Genomic DNA, 13,633 nt, shown 5'->3' on the forward strand with positions numbered 1-13,633 from the left:
CTTGATCCTCCATCTATACCCATTTAGACGTTTGAGATTGTATACTTATTTAACTGGCAGATAACTCACCTGAATCGATTTTATAATCAATCACTTCCACAATTCCACTTGTTAAGCTTAACTTTCCATTTCTTTAAGATAAGAGGTTGAATTAAGTCTTCTACCGATTTGGGTATAGTTTTACTTAAATATGATTTTTGTCTTAATCGTAAAATATAAGTCATACGATACACTCATTCACTGTATTTTTATTTTCTTTTCAAATTAGCTCGATATGATTTTGTTTTCTTATCTGATGCCAGTGTGCCACATAGTCTGTGTGGAACTTTATCCAAAAATATATATAAAAAGAAAAAATAAAATAAATAATTACCATATAAACATCGTTTTCTTAGTCAAACCCACGAGAATATTCCCACTACAAATCAGAGAAAAAAGAAAAGAATATGCCACACTTGACGAATATTCTGATTCCCACGCTACTTTAACCTCCGTCTCTCTCCCTCCACCCTTCTCTCTCTTCTTCTCTCTCTTTAATTTTCACACCCCCAAAACGTCGTCGCTTCACAACCGTCAATTCACCGGAAAGCTCCAAATCTCGGAATCATGAAGTTCTCGAAGAGCCTCGGCATCCTGGTCGAGGAGGCCTTGCCGGAATGGCGGGACAAGTTCTTGTCCTACAAGGACCTCAAGAAGCAATTGAAGCTGATCTATCCCAAAGACGGCGACAAGCCGCCGAGTAAACGGCCGAGATTGACCGACGACGAGGCGCGCACGGACGACGAGGGCGGTGACGTGTCCAAGGAGGTCGCTGATTTCGTGAGGTTGTTGGAGAATGAAATGGAGAAGTTCAATTCGTTTTTTGAGGAGAAAGAAGAAGAGTACGTGATTAGATGGAAGGTAATTCAATCCTAATTCTGTTAATTGAATAAAACGATTCGATTTATAGAGCATGAGAAATTGTTCAGGAATTGATTGATTTAATCGCTTGGTTGAAAAGTTCCATGCATTTCTGTGTAGTTTTCTTTTAATCTTGATTTATGCGTGTAATTACTAGCTAATCTGAATAGGAAAACCTGCGATTGTTCAAGAGTGTTTAGGCTCTGCAATACAAAAGCAATGTAACACATAATTTAGAAGCAAATGAAAGCAAGGATGGTAATATTTTAGTTTTAAGGAAGTGTAAGTTCCTTCAATCGACGTGTTTCGTTTAGTATATCAACTGGAATCTTTAGGCTTTCGCAGGTGAAAAGAGTATAGTTAGTTTCCGTTGATTGAATACTTGGTATTGGAAATCAGAATCAACTTTGTATGTGTGACATTTGAGTGCATTGTGTAATCTTAGGAAGTATATGGGGAACAGATATGTTGAACAAATGCAAAGTTTAGTTTTTGTGGTGTTCAGTAGTAGTGTGATCGCGTCTGCAAGCATTTATTATTGTTGTTATTGAATGGTCAGTGATGTTTTAACTTAGATTTTCCGAAATTACTAATAAACCTTTTGGGAAAGATTTGTGCGTTATGTATTAACTTTCATGAAGCCATATCTTTTGCCCTTAGCGGGGCGATGACGTCAGATTACCAAAAAGAATTCTGAATTTCGCGTGTGAAGCTTTTATGTTACTGACAGATAGCTGTTTTCCATACGGGCCTCCAGTTTTTAGTTGTTTGAATCTTCTTGTCCTCTAAAATGCGGTATATCTATGCGCTTCTTGAAGTATGTTTCGGTTTCCTCTTTTCCGCTTTCCGTTTGAGTCTCTTGTCCTTGTTTGGCAGTAAGCACCATCACCATGTTATTTATCCCTGTGAAACTCTGTTCGCCATTGGATAATGCACTGCCCCACTTCTTTTTTTTTTTTTACTAGTCTTACACTGGACAAGACAACTATATGTTGAATGTGAAATAATGGATGTTATATACTCTTAGTAAAGGTGCAAATATGCTTATTTGTTCCTGCACTGTTCCCATTAATTCATTAATTGTTTGTTCGAGGCGTATAGCTATTACTGAATTCCCTGGCAATTGGTGAAGATTTGTTTTCTTATACCTTTTGTTTTTTGGTCTGTTTGTAAATGCAGGAGCTACAGGATAGGGTGGCAGAAGCCAAAGATTCAAATGAGGAGTTGATGAGAGTAGGGAGAGAAATAGTTGATTTTCATGGAGAGATGGTTTTGTTAGAGAACTACAGTGCACTCAACTATACAGGTAGTCATCTTTATTTGTTGAAACAATTGACGTTATTGTTTAAGTTTGAATGAGGCATACATCTTTGATTGATAGGAGAACATATTGCTTTCTTCTGTGGTCTATATGATTTGTCTTGTTTTTCACCTGTCACATAAATACAATGGTTCCGATTGAGGGATCAACTCGTCAATCTTCTCTATGTTCTTTTTTTTCTCTCTCCATGTATGAAAGTCTGATATCTGTTTTTTCATTTGCTTTCTTTTGGTGTGTCTGCGTTCTGTCAACAGGACTATTGAAGATTCTGAAGAAACATGACAAGCGAACTGGTGTTCTCATTCGGTTTCCCTTTGTCCAACGGGTCATGCAACAGCCATTCTTCAGTACTGAGGTACTCGATAAGCTCGTGAAGGAGTGTGAGGGGATGCTTGATCACGTCTTCTCCAGGAATGACCCATCAGGTCCATCTGAAGCAGCCAAAGCAGAAGAACAGAGCGACTCTGAGCCTGTGACTGAAACTAGAGAAATTGTACGGAAAGCTCCTATAGAACTTGCAGAAATAAAGCAATTGGAGAGCGTGTACGGGAAGCAAACTGAAACCGCATTGCGTGTCTTGAAGGATATTCGGAGTGGAAGCTCAACTGTGAGTGCATTTTCATTGCCCCCTTTGCAAATAAATGTGGTGGAGGAGGATTCAAAGAACATACATGTTTTACAACAAGAAGCCAAATGAAAATTTGGATGAAAGATTACTCTTGCTATTGAGGATTTTAAGCTGGTAGATAGATACGTATTGTATGCTTAGGAAAAAAACTAAAGGATGGACCCTTTGTGATTCATCCCCTCTGCATTTTTCCCTAGTCATTGTAAATCACCATGACTGAGTTTGCTTTTCTGAATGTCAAATGTGAAAATGGCCTCTCAATAGATGGATGATCAACTCCAAATCCTTGTGTTTAAGGTTGATGTTTTTTTTTCTTCTTCTGTAGGAATTTCTTTTGGATCAACTTCTATAAGACTTTTTTAGTTTTGGTGGTAAGCAAGAAAAAAAAGAGGTGTGAAAACAGAAAACAGAAAAAACTTAAAACGACTCCGCTGGGGATCGAACCCAGAATCTCTGGTTTCGTAGACCAGCGCCTTATCCATTGGGCCACGGAGTCGTTATTGGTAGTTGGCTGGTAAATAATTTACTTATCAAAATTGAAGTTTTACCATTGGAAGTAGTTGAGACTTGAGAGGTTGAAACCTACAAATCCTACATAACGCACTCCTTGATGACTAACCATTCTACATTCTACCAACCATTATAGAGACTTATGGAATGCAAGTTACATGAGAAACCTAACATCAAATCAACTCTAGTACATTACGTAAATTCTGATTCCTTTTGGTGACTATATAAACCCCCACAAACTATGACCCTCCCTATTCCAACAAAAAATGTTTATAGTTGAAGAATCACCAGACTTTCTCCAAGTCTTTTCTGATGGAACTGTGAAACGCTTTTCCCCCGGGATAGTCACTGCCTCATCAGAACCCTCCAATGGATACAAGTTCAAGGATGTTGTCATCGACTCGTCGAAACCAATTACAGGGAGGATCTTCATTCCTTGTGATCCAACATCCTCTAGTAAGCTTCCAGTTATGGTTTATTTTCATGGTGGAGGCTTCTGCATTGGCTCAACCACTTGGATTGGTTACCATCATTTCCTAGGAGACTTATCTGTTGCATCGCAATCGATTGTTCTCTCAATTGACTACCGTTTGGCTCCAGAGAACCGGCTTCCAATACCTTATGAAGACTGTTATGAATCACTTGTTTGGCTTCGTCACCAGGCAAGCTGTGATCCATGGCTGAACAAGGCTGACCTCTCCCGGGTTTTCCTATCCGGTGACAGTGCTGGAGGGAACATAGCACACAATGTTGCTGTGAAAACTATGCACAATTCACTCATTCATGTCAAGATAAGAGGACTGTTGTTGATACATCCTTATTTTGGGAGTGAAAGGAGAACTGATAAAGAGATGTCAACAGATGAAGAGGCAGTTGGGAATGTGGCAAGCAATGACATGTTCTGGAGACTCAGTATACCTGAGGGCTCCAATCGCGACTATTTTGGATGTAACTTTGACAAGACAGAACTGTCTCTAACGCAATGGCGCAACGATTTTCCTGCTGTGACAGTTTATGTTGCTGAACTGGATTTTTTGAAAGAAAGAGGTGTAATGTATGCAGAGTTTTTGCAGAGAAAAGGAGTTGAGGTGAAGCTAGTTGAGGCTGAGAACGAGTCCCATGTATTTCATGTTTTCAAACCCGATTGTGAGGCAACCCGTTTGCTTCAGAAAAACATGAATGATTTCATTTGGAACTATTAGCTGCTATTTCAGATGACCATTACTAGGATATGTAATGAAACCATATGGAAAATAATGGAGATAGGAAAGCCTTCTAGTTCTTTATGAATTTAGTAAATCTTGTTCATATGTATCATGTATGCAACACTGAAGATGCCAATCCATATAATTATCTGAATTTCCAAATAAAAAATTTCGTCTCATAGCAAGTACTGATAGCCTACAAGATCATTGGCATATATACTGCAAATTAAGGAATCAATATTAAGAAGACTATAACACTACATATTTCAATTAATGTACATAAGCATACAATTAGTCCAGCTAGAAGAGGCCTGCACCTGACGGTGACCAGCTCATTCGGCTGTGGTATCAGAAGTGCTCATGAAACCTCCAAGAAAGCCGGCTCCGTTGCAATTTCCACACAACATTTCCTTTCTGCCACTACAAGGAAACAAGAACAAGCAAGAGTAAATAGCTACCAACAGATTTCCTCGAATATTTAGGTAATGGCCGGTCTCTTGCAAGATATATGACGTTATCCAAGTATAAATTTGAATCTCAAATAAAAAAGAACCAGACATTATTAGTAGTTCAAACTCAGAGTTCAGCAACATATATTACATGATTTGACATGAGAATACTTCCCTACATACGAGCTAATACATGGTAGATACTATATCTTAGTGATGATTACCCGCAAAGCCAACATGAATCCCCAGCTTTGAACCGTCCACCAAACAGGTCATCGGAGTTTATCCCACTCCCTTTGCATTGAGAGCAGAGAACTGCACCTAATTAATACAATTGGCAAACACAGAATAAGATTTTCTCCCTATACATTACATTCTTGCTATCTGTTGTAGTAACTAACTGTCAGCTCACCATTTCCCTCACAATCAGAACAAACCATGCTGTTTCGCTTTGTGCTTTCATCACTTTTTGCAGCCTATGCGATTCAAAACACCAAACAAATTCCATCTCAGTACACCTGAGCAATATCATAATGGCACAATACTTGTCTAGTGTCTATGTCTATGCATCAAAATGATATCATGAATTCTAGTATTTAGGTCAGTTTACCTTAGCTTTAACATTGAAGCCTTTAGCAGCAGGGCAATTTTGGACGAAGTAGTTTATTGTAATGAGCTTCTGATTACTGATATGCTTGCCTATACAAAATAGGTAAATATCATTGAGGCAGTGACATAACAACTCAATTCTAATAAGGAACATGCCAAAAAATTAGAGAGACCTGGTTCTGGGGTGGCCTTGAAGGAACTTGAAGGAGCTGAGTAGAGAGCATATGCCATTATTGAAGACTGAAGAGTGAAGAATGAGGGAGGAGCTAGCTGGCAACCTTGCACCACCAGTCTGACTCGAAACATGTGGCTGGAGTCAGGCACCAGAATACCAGATTTTCTATGAACTTATTTGGGCCAGTGGGCTGAGTGTGGATTTTTGATTGGACACAATTCTGAAGCTTGAGGCCCAATAATGAGGAGGGTTGAAACTGTGTCCCAATGACCTGAAAATGACATTAGCCTCCTTGCTGAACTTTGAACATTTGATAGAAAAATATCAATGACCAAATAATTGAACGGTAGCTCACTAACTCCCAAGTACCAAATTAATTTTTACCTTTTTTTTTGTTCTCTTTCAACCTTTTAGATAAGTTTTTATCAATCTAGCTTGAATGATACTTAATACTTCATAGTATATGTTATGTCATTCATATATTCTTAATGCTAACTTGCTAACAAGCAATGTATTGGTTTTGGGTACAAAAGTCTCTTTTTATGGTTGATATACAGAAGCCCAATCTTACGACTTTAGAAATATTAGAAAATGAAAGTCCTTACTAACATACTATCATCAGATATGTAATAAGGTATATCTTATAGTTTGTTTTCTTATCTATGATTCAATAAAGTATAACTGAAAAATACGCTTTTCTAGTTCTCTAGGAAGAGCTAAACTAAACATTTGAGCACAACAGGCTTAGAGAAATTCAAAAACAAATAAATCGCTGAGGAAAAAAAGAGAATATTACCAGATATTTTCTTAATAAATAAAATAAATAATAAGACACAGTGGTACTATGGTAATTATCGTTAAACAGCGAGGTTAATTACGGCATCTGGTTGTCTATATATGCGGCTCCCAATCTTCGAACCCTATCTATCTCTCAATTCGCTTCCCTTCCGTCGAGGTCTAAATCCCGACCCCCTCTCTTTCTCTCTCTCTCAAAAACAAAAAAAAGTTTTCAAATTCGATTTTTTCAGCTAACAATTTTCAATTGCAGACTCTCTCTCTCTCCCAAACCCCCCTAAACCCTAACCCTAATTCATCCTACTCCACACTTCCGCACAGGTAAATTCTTCTATCAAACCCTAGCTCTTTCTCCGATGTCGGATTCGAATTTCAAAACCCTAATTTGCGCCTCAACGATTCGCAACCCTAATTGGAGGTTTCTTCAGCAGAGATATGGGCGAAACCAGGGAGGATGTCTACGACGAGGAGCTCGTCGATTACGAGGAGGACGACGAGAAGGCCCCTGACTCCGCGGCCAAAGTCAATGGCGAATCCGCCAAGAAGTAAGTTTCTGATTCGAAGATTCTTCCAGCTGTTTCTGGCTAGTTGATTATTCGATCCAATTGTATGAGTGATCTGTAGGTCTAATTTGTTTGTTATTGGCTTTGTGCAGGGGATATGTTGGAATTCACAGCTCAGGATTCAGAGATTTCCTACTAAAGCCGGAGCTTCTACGTGCTATCGTGGACTCGGGATTTGAGCATCCTTCTGAAGGTGTGCATCGTTCAGTGATTCCTCCAATTTTGCCTTGTGTTATTAGAGATTTGAAGTTTATAAAAGCAAAACTGTCAGTTATGAAGTTCTTTGAGATTCAAAGTTGCTATTTGAACTAAATTGTTGAAACTTTGTGGTGTTTTAAATTCCCTTTGAGAAAGGGTTGTGGATTTCAATTTATGGCGTTGTAATTGTTGTGTTCATATGTGCGGTACATGTGGTAGAGTATTGATTTTGTGTTATCTTGATGTCTCTTCCATTGGGATGATGTTTCATCCCTATTTCTGCTTGCTTAATTTAATGTATTTTTTTTCCAGGTAATTTGTTCTACTACCATAATATTGAATTCAGAGTCTGGTAAAGACTTTCATAAAAGATTGGAGACGTTTTGTTTTACTTACCAATGGTTCCTTGGATCGTTCTACATCAGTACAACACGAATGCATCCCACAAGCTATTCTGGGAATGGATGTTATCTGCCAAGCTAAATCTGGGATGGGGAAAACGGCTGTGTTTGTCCTATCTACTTTGCAGCAGATTGACCCTGTGGCCGGCCAAGTTTCTGCACTTATTCTTTGCCATACTAGGGAATTAGCTTACCAGGTACTGTTCAGATCCACATTTTTTCATTCTACAACTGATTTATGATTGTTATTTGAAAATAAATAAATAATTAAATACGTTTGCTGATTCCTTCTTACCCTTGATTTTGAAACTTTCATATGTATTTAATACTCACTTATGCTCAACATCGTGCAGATTTGCCATGAGTTTGAGAGATTCAGTACCTACTTGCCAGATCTCAAGGTTGCTGTCTTCTATGGTGGTGTCACTATCAAAAATCACAAGGACTTGCTGAAAAACGAGTGCCCCCACATTGTTGTTGGGACTCCTGGAAGAATACTAGCACTCGCAAGAGATAAAGACCTCTCATTAAAGAATGTGAGGCATTTTATCCTCGACGAGTGTGACAAGATGCTTGAGTCACTTGGTATGGTTTTGTTTTACAGCAAATAATTGATGTGTGATATGTATATATCATATTTCTTTCACTTAATAGTTCCGTATTTTACTCATTATTTGCTTTTTACACAGACATGAGGAGAGATGTGCAAGAGATATTCAAGATGACGCCCCATGATAAGCAAGTAATGATGTTCTCTGCAACACTCAGCAAAGACATCCGACCGGTTTGCAAGAAATTTATGCAAGATGTAATGTCCCATGGCCAGTACTACTTCAATTTTGAAGTCTCTTTTTCCATAATCCCACTTTCTACAAGAGTTTTCTAATTACATAGTATGCGGTGATCCCATGGTGCTTGCTGTTGGCATTGCGTTTGCACAATATCCTTATTCTGCCGTTGGAATATGCGGCTTGATAATGGTGTACAACTGGAGTGGAAAGATATAAGTATGCGTTTGGGGGGGGGGGGGGGGGGGGGGTCTTTTAGGACAGTTGTCGGTGTCTTCTGTACTGCATTAGTATCTTCTTACTTCTTTCTCCGGTATAGGATTTTTTTAATAGGTATCACTAGTGGTTTTAGTATGGGGTTGAGCTGTTTTTGGATTGCTCCAGTTTTGTGTGTGAGGGTGTTGGAGATATTGTGCCTGGGTGTTGTGGGTGATTTGGTAATAGATTATATTGAGCGTCAGTGGGTTGATGGTGGTTGCTGAGTGGTTTAGAACAGTATCTTGGAGGAGACAAAAAGATGGACCAGCTTCATCCTTCATCCATCCAAGAGATGTGCATCCGTCATTCATTTCGTTCTGGATTCTATTAGCTTGAGGAAGGCACCTAATATGATTTACTGTGACATTTGTTCCTTTCAGCCTATGGAAATATATGTTGATGACGAAGCCAAGTTGACTCTCCATGGTCTAGTACAGGTAATTTTTTTTTATAAGTTGACTGTTAGTTTCTTACACTTGATCAGGAATATGAATCTTACATTCTTAGCATTGTGTCCGAAATGTCAGCACTACATCAAGTTAACCGAGGCAGAGAAAAACCGCAAGCTGAATGATCTCCTCGATGCACTGGACTTCAACCAGGTCGTCATATTCGTTAAAAGCGTGAGCAGAGCGGCAGAGTTGAACAAGTTACTCTCAGAGTGTAATTTTCCCTCGATATGTATCCATTCTGGAATGAACCAAGAAGAAAGGTATGTAAAGTCCTATAATTTCCCATATCTTGATATTAATGTAGGATTATTTGGCTGAAGTATGCAGTCTCGTGTACATGTTTTGAGTAACATTTGCGGTGAAGTTTACATCTGTTATACCATGCATGGTGTTGTGTGTGTGTGTTTTGTCTTTCATCTTTGTGATTGTATATAAATTGCTTCCTAGGTGAGTATGTTATTGATTTATTCTGTGCTGGTCCCCCAATTATGTTTCTTTTGGTTTTTGGGGGTTGCTCTTTATCTATATTTCAATATCTCCTTGTGCTTGTTGCAATATCCAGCGTGAATTTTCTTTGAACATTAGGGTGTAAACCCCAAGTTGGATACATTATGTCTCTCACTGTATCCTAATCGTAGTGTCTCCTTGTGCTTGTTGCAATATACAGAATGAAATGTCTTTGAACATTAGGATGTTAACCATTGTTTGCCACAGTATTCAGACATTAACGCTATTGCATGCCTGTGCAGGTTGAAGCGCTACAAAGGATTCAAGGAGGGTCAGAACAGGATTCTTGTCGCCACTGATTTGGTTGGTAGAGGAATTGATATTGAACGTGTCAATATTGTTATCAATTATGACATGCCAGACTCTGCTGACACCTACTTGCACAGGGTATGTCACGTTTGACATTTGATATCTCACCGCGTTCCATGTTATGAAGGATTTATTTATATGATGTTGCATTTAGATTGCTTCCATATTATTGTGTAGCTGAATGTATCACTGGCCTTTAAGCTCACCCAAATGCTTTCTTCAAACCAAATATTGACAGGTCGGCAGAGCTGGTAGGTTCGGCACCAAAGGGCTGGCGATTACATTTGTATCATCTGCTTCGGACTCTGATGTCCTTAATGATGTATGCACTATTCTTTTTATTACCATTATTTACATTGCTGTTTATCCAGTTGGTGAATTTAATTGTTACTTTTTACGACGACAGGTTCAGGAGAGGTTTGAGGTTGACATAAAGGAGCTTCCTGAACAAATTGACACTGCCACATACAGTATGTTCTTTTCTCCTCTTTTCTTCTGTGTTATTGTGCGTTGTATACATTTAGTGAACTGGTTCAACAAATGAGATAGTGGTGACTTTTGGTACCTGTTCGTTTATTGTTTTCTCCTTTTTGCAAAAAGAAAAAGCAAAGGAATGTCAACACATGGAAATATTGATTCAATCTATTGTTATCTTCACTGGTTCTGAACTTTTGCACCTCGAGTGACTGTATGACTGTTCAGTTTGTGTAGAACGTTGGTATTGAATGGGATTATCTCTTTTACAAACTTAAAGTTTTTGCTGAATTTGTTTTTATTTTTATATCCTTTTTATCTCGCAAAATGTCTCTTAATTTTTGGGCTAATGTCACAACTACGGCTTAAATGCTTTGTTTCATCAAAACAACCATGTTATTTTTAGTAGTACGGGATCCATGTAAATGGCTTATGTTCATCACGGCCAGCTCTACTGTTTTCAAAACTAGCTTATTATTGTTCCATGTAGCAGTAAATTGTTGTCTTATGTTCAATAACTGTCAACGCTACTCTGTTGTGGTTCATAATAGAATGCTAATAACTATTGTTCTTGTTTGCAGTGCCATCTTAAATGGAGTCCCTGTCTCGTCAAAATCGCTTATAGCGTTCAGAATGTGGATGCGGCTGGAGCAGATTCTGTTTCTTTGATTTAGACTGTTTGATCCTCCAGACATTACCATATTGTGGCCTAGCTCCTACCCCTTATTATGTGTGGCTTTTGAGATGTAGCTGTATTGAAATTTTTTCAGAATTGATTTGCAGTGTTATGTAACATTAACTAGTTGTGCTTATGCACGGTTGCTGGAAAACAAATGGATTTTCTTTGGTCGATATGCTTCCTATTTATCATCTAAATGTTGGTAATGAGAAAATATAACCCTCTGCTGCTTGCGACTCTGGTCACACGTGACACACTGACACATACATACAATTGGAGATGGGAGTTGTTTTAGGTGAAACCCTGCAATTGCAGCAGCATGCTCTCTACTACCATTTGTCGGATCGACTCGTGTAGGATCCTCGTGTTTTGTCGAGGAAAACTTGTGCAGATCGACTCGTGTAGATCCTCATTTTGCTTGTAAACATTAAATTTTGACGACTATTGAAATATTTTGCCTGATGCCATGCCTTCTAGTCGGCAAATAATGACATTTAATATTTAAAGAGAAAAGAAAAAGAAAGTCAAAATGACTTGATACTGCTTCTTCTTCTTCTTCTTCCATAGTTGAATGTTTCAGTCGGATTGATATCATTGGAACAGAATCAGCCGAACCCAACTAGTCCATGATACTATCCACCAAACCAACTGCGACAAGTGACGACTTCAGCTTTAGACACCTCACTTTGTGACTAGGTGACCTTCCTCCTACTACATCATCCATTTCCTCGATCCAAAACTAAACAGAGGAAAGACGGGCACTGTTTCGGGTAATAAAGATTGTTACTTTACTTACTTCAGATGGAGAGAGAGTAGTTTTCAATTCTGTCGATTGTTTGATTTCCGAGGATAGGAGATGATGATGATGTTGTTGCCTTTGAGTTGCATTCTAAGGTGGGACCAGTTCATTTTTTATGTTTTTTTGGAATTTTTCTTTTCTTGATTTGCAGATGATCCAGACATTTAGTTTGATTATACTTTTGTGTATACAGAAGTTTCTCAAATTAGAAAGTTTTTCACTTCAAATTCAATCTTTATTTTCACTTGCAAGTGAAGATGTTTATACTGAATGGTCCATCTAGCAAATTGTATAGTTCAGGATTTGGTACTGCTAGTTTAATACAGTGTAGTTCAAGTATCAGATGCCCAGCCCTTAAAAGTTAGTGTAGTCTTTAATCTTCGTACAGGTTTTGTTCATTGATTTTAAGTCATTTTGTTTTGGGGCTCTTGAAAAGTTTTCCTAAAGATCTGGTGTCTCTAAAAAGGGCCCAAGTGTTGTGCTTCTGCATGGCTCGACCTAATCTATCAATGACTCTTGTTCAACAGGTTCACTTCTATGTTGAGGATAGATGAAGTTTTAATGTTTTCCTTGGACAATGTGGAGTACGGTGAATTCATTTCCTGATATCTTCGTAGTCAGGATTCTTGGGGAAGTTTACTACTATGAATGTATTGAAAGAGAATATTCATTACGTTTGTGGTTCCAGAATTATATATTATGATCGTAGTCCAATGCTAGTTCACCATATGATCTCTATGCCTTACCTGTATAGGTGTGAGGTGTTTTCATGCATTAATCTAAATTTGTTGTTTGTGTGTGTGCACCAATTTGTTCAGGTCAACCGCTATATAGAGTGGCATCTTGTTGTACTGGTTTTATGGGCCTTGGCTAATGCTGGTAAGATTTCAGAGGCTTAAGAGTTGCTCAAGGGTTTGAAGTCCAGGTGAGAATCTTGCCACTCTAAACCACACCTTATTTGATTTTAGAAAATTGATCTAAATGGTATACGAACTTTTGCTTCTTATAAACTTTAGTATCTCAAGTTTCAAAAATATCATAAAGGTATATGAAGTTTTAACCTCGACTAAACTTTAGTACCTAGCGCCGTTAGATCTGTTACGTCATCTGCCAGCTGGCATTGCATAATGTAAAAATGCTAATTTACCCTCTCTCTTTTTCCTTCTCTTTCTTCCTCAGATAATACAAAATGATTATTTTTTTTTCTTAAAAAAAAAAAAGCAGAACCTCAGACCTTGGAGTTAGCTAGCTGACCGTCAAGGGCCATGCCCTCCGTGACCGATGCCAGCTTCTGTAGATTCAACCCGATGAAATAGAAATTGGGGCATCAGTTCCGCGGGCAAACAACTCTTTAGGAGCTGCGGCGGCGGTGGAGGCGGTGGCGGAGTGGAAGAGTGAGAATGAAGACGCCATTGTTGATGATGGTGGTGGTGCCGAATCAAAAATCCGCCGAAATAGACTTTCCTTTTTCTGCTCACCCAATATCCCAGTACGCCGACACCTTTTTCAACAAACCCACTACCTCTTCTCATCTTAATCATCAATCCCACATGGTTCCTCCCTGCTCAGACACAGAGCAATAGGCAAAAAGGAAGCAAAGCAAAAAAAANAAA

The 13,633-nt window shown here is 38.5% G+C and overlaps 3 protein-coding genes and 1 non-coding gene across 4 annotated transcripts; 3 read left to right on the forward strand and 1 right to left on the reverse strand.

Annotated features, from left to right (window-relative positions):
* The first annotated feature begins 565 nt into the window (after positions 1 to 565).
* Positions 566 to 3,099, forward strand: LOC101312224 (SPX domain-containing protein 2-like). Its single transcript, XM_004291413.1, has 3 exons — positions 566 to 900; positions 2,080 to 2,206; positions 2,476 to 3,099. Exons 1-3 carry the CDS (start codon positions 607 to 609, stop codon positions 2,916 to 2,918), a joined length of 864 nt encoding a protein of 287 aa, XP_004291461.1. The 5' UTR covers positions 566 to 606; the 3' UTR covers positions 2,919 to 3,099.
* A 173-nt stretch (positions 3,100 to 3,272) lies between these two features.
* Positions 3,273 to 3,345, reverse strand: TRNAR-ACG. The gene has a single exon. It is a non-coding gene; the product is annotated as a tRNA-Arg (tRNA).
* Positions 3,346 to 3,625: 280 nt separating this feature from the next.
* LOC101312513 (probable carboxylesterase 6-like) lies at positions 3,626 to 4,561 on the forward strand. Its single transcript, XM_004291414.1, has one exon. It carries the CDS (start codon positions 3,626 to 3,628, stop codon positions 4,559 to 4,561), a length of 936 nt encoding a protein of 311 aa, XP_004291462.1.
* A 2,180-nt stretch (positions 4,562 to 6,741) lies between these two features.
* Positions 6,742 to 11,589, forward strand: LOC101311935 (DEAD-box ATP-dependent RNA helicase 56-like). Its single transcript, XM_004291412.1, has 11 exons — positions 6,742 to 6,913; positions 7,024 to 7,137; positions 7,248 to 7,348; positions 7,779 to 7,951; positions 8,108 to 8,339; positions 8,444 to 8,562; positions 9,181 to 9,237; positions 9,328 to 9,512; positions 10,002 to 10,146; positions 10,307 to 10,390; positions 10,475 to 11,589. The coding sequence occupies exons 2-11, from the start codon at positions 7,028 to 7,030 to the stop codon at positions 10,610 to 10,612; spliced, it is 1,344 nt and encodes a 447-aa protein (XP_004291460.1). The 5' UTR covers positions 6,742 to 6,913; positions 7,024 to 7,027; the 3' UTR covers positions 10,613 to 11,589.
* The last annotated feature ends 2,044 nt before the right edge of the window (positions 11,590 to 13,633 follow it).

The sequence above is a fragment of the Fragaria vesca genome, linkage group LG2 (assembly GCF_000184155.1).
Source record: "Fragaria vesca subsp. vesca linkage group LG2, FraVesHawaii_1.0, whole genome shotgun sequence".
Classification (NCBI taxonomy): Eukaryota; Viridiplantae; Streptophyta; class Magnoliopsida; order Rosales; family Rosaceae; genus Fragaria; species Fragaria vesca.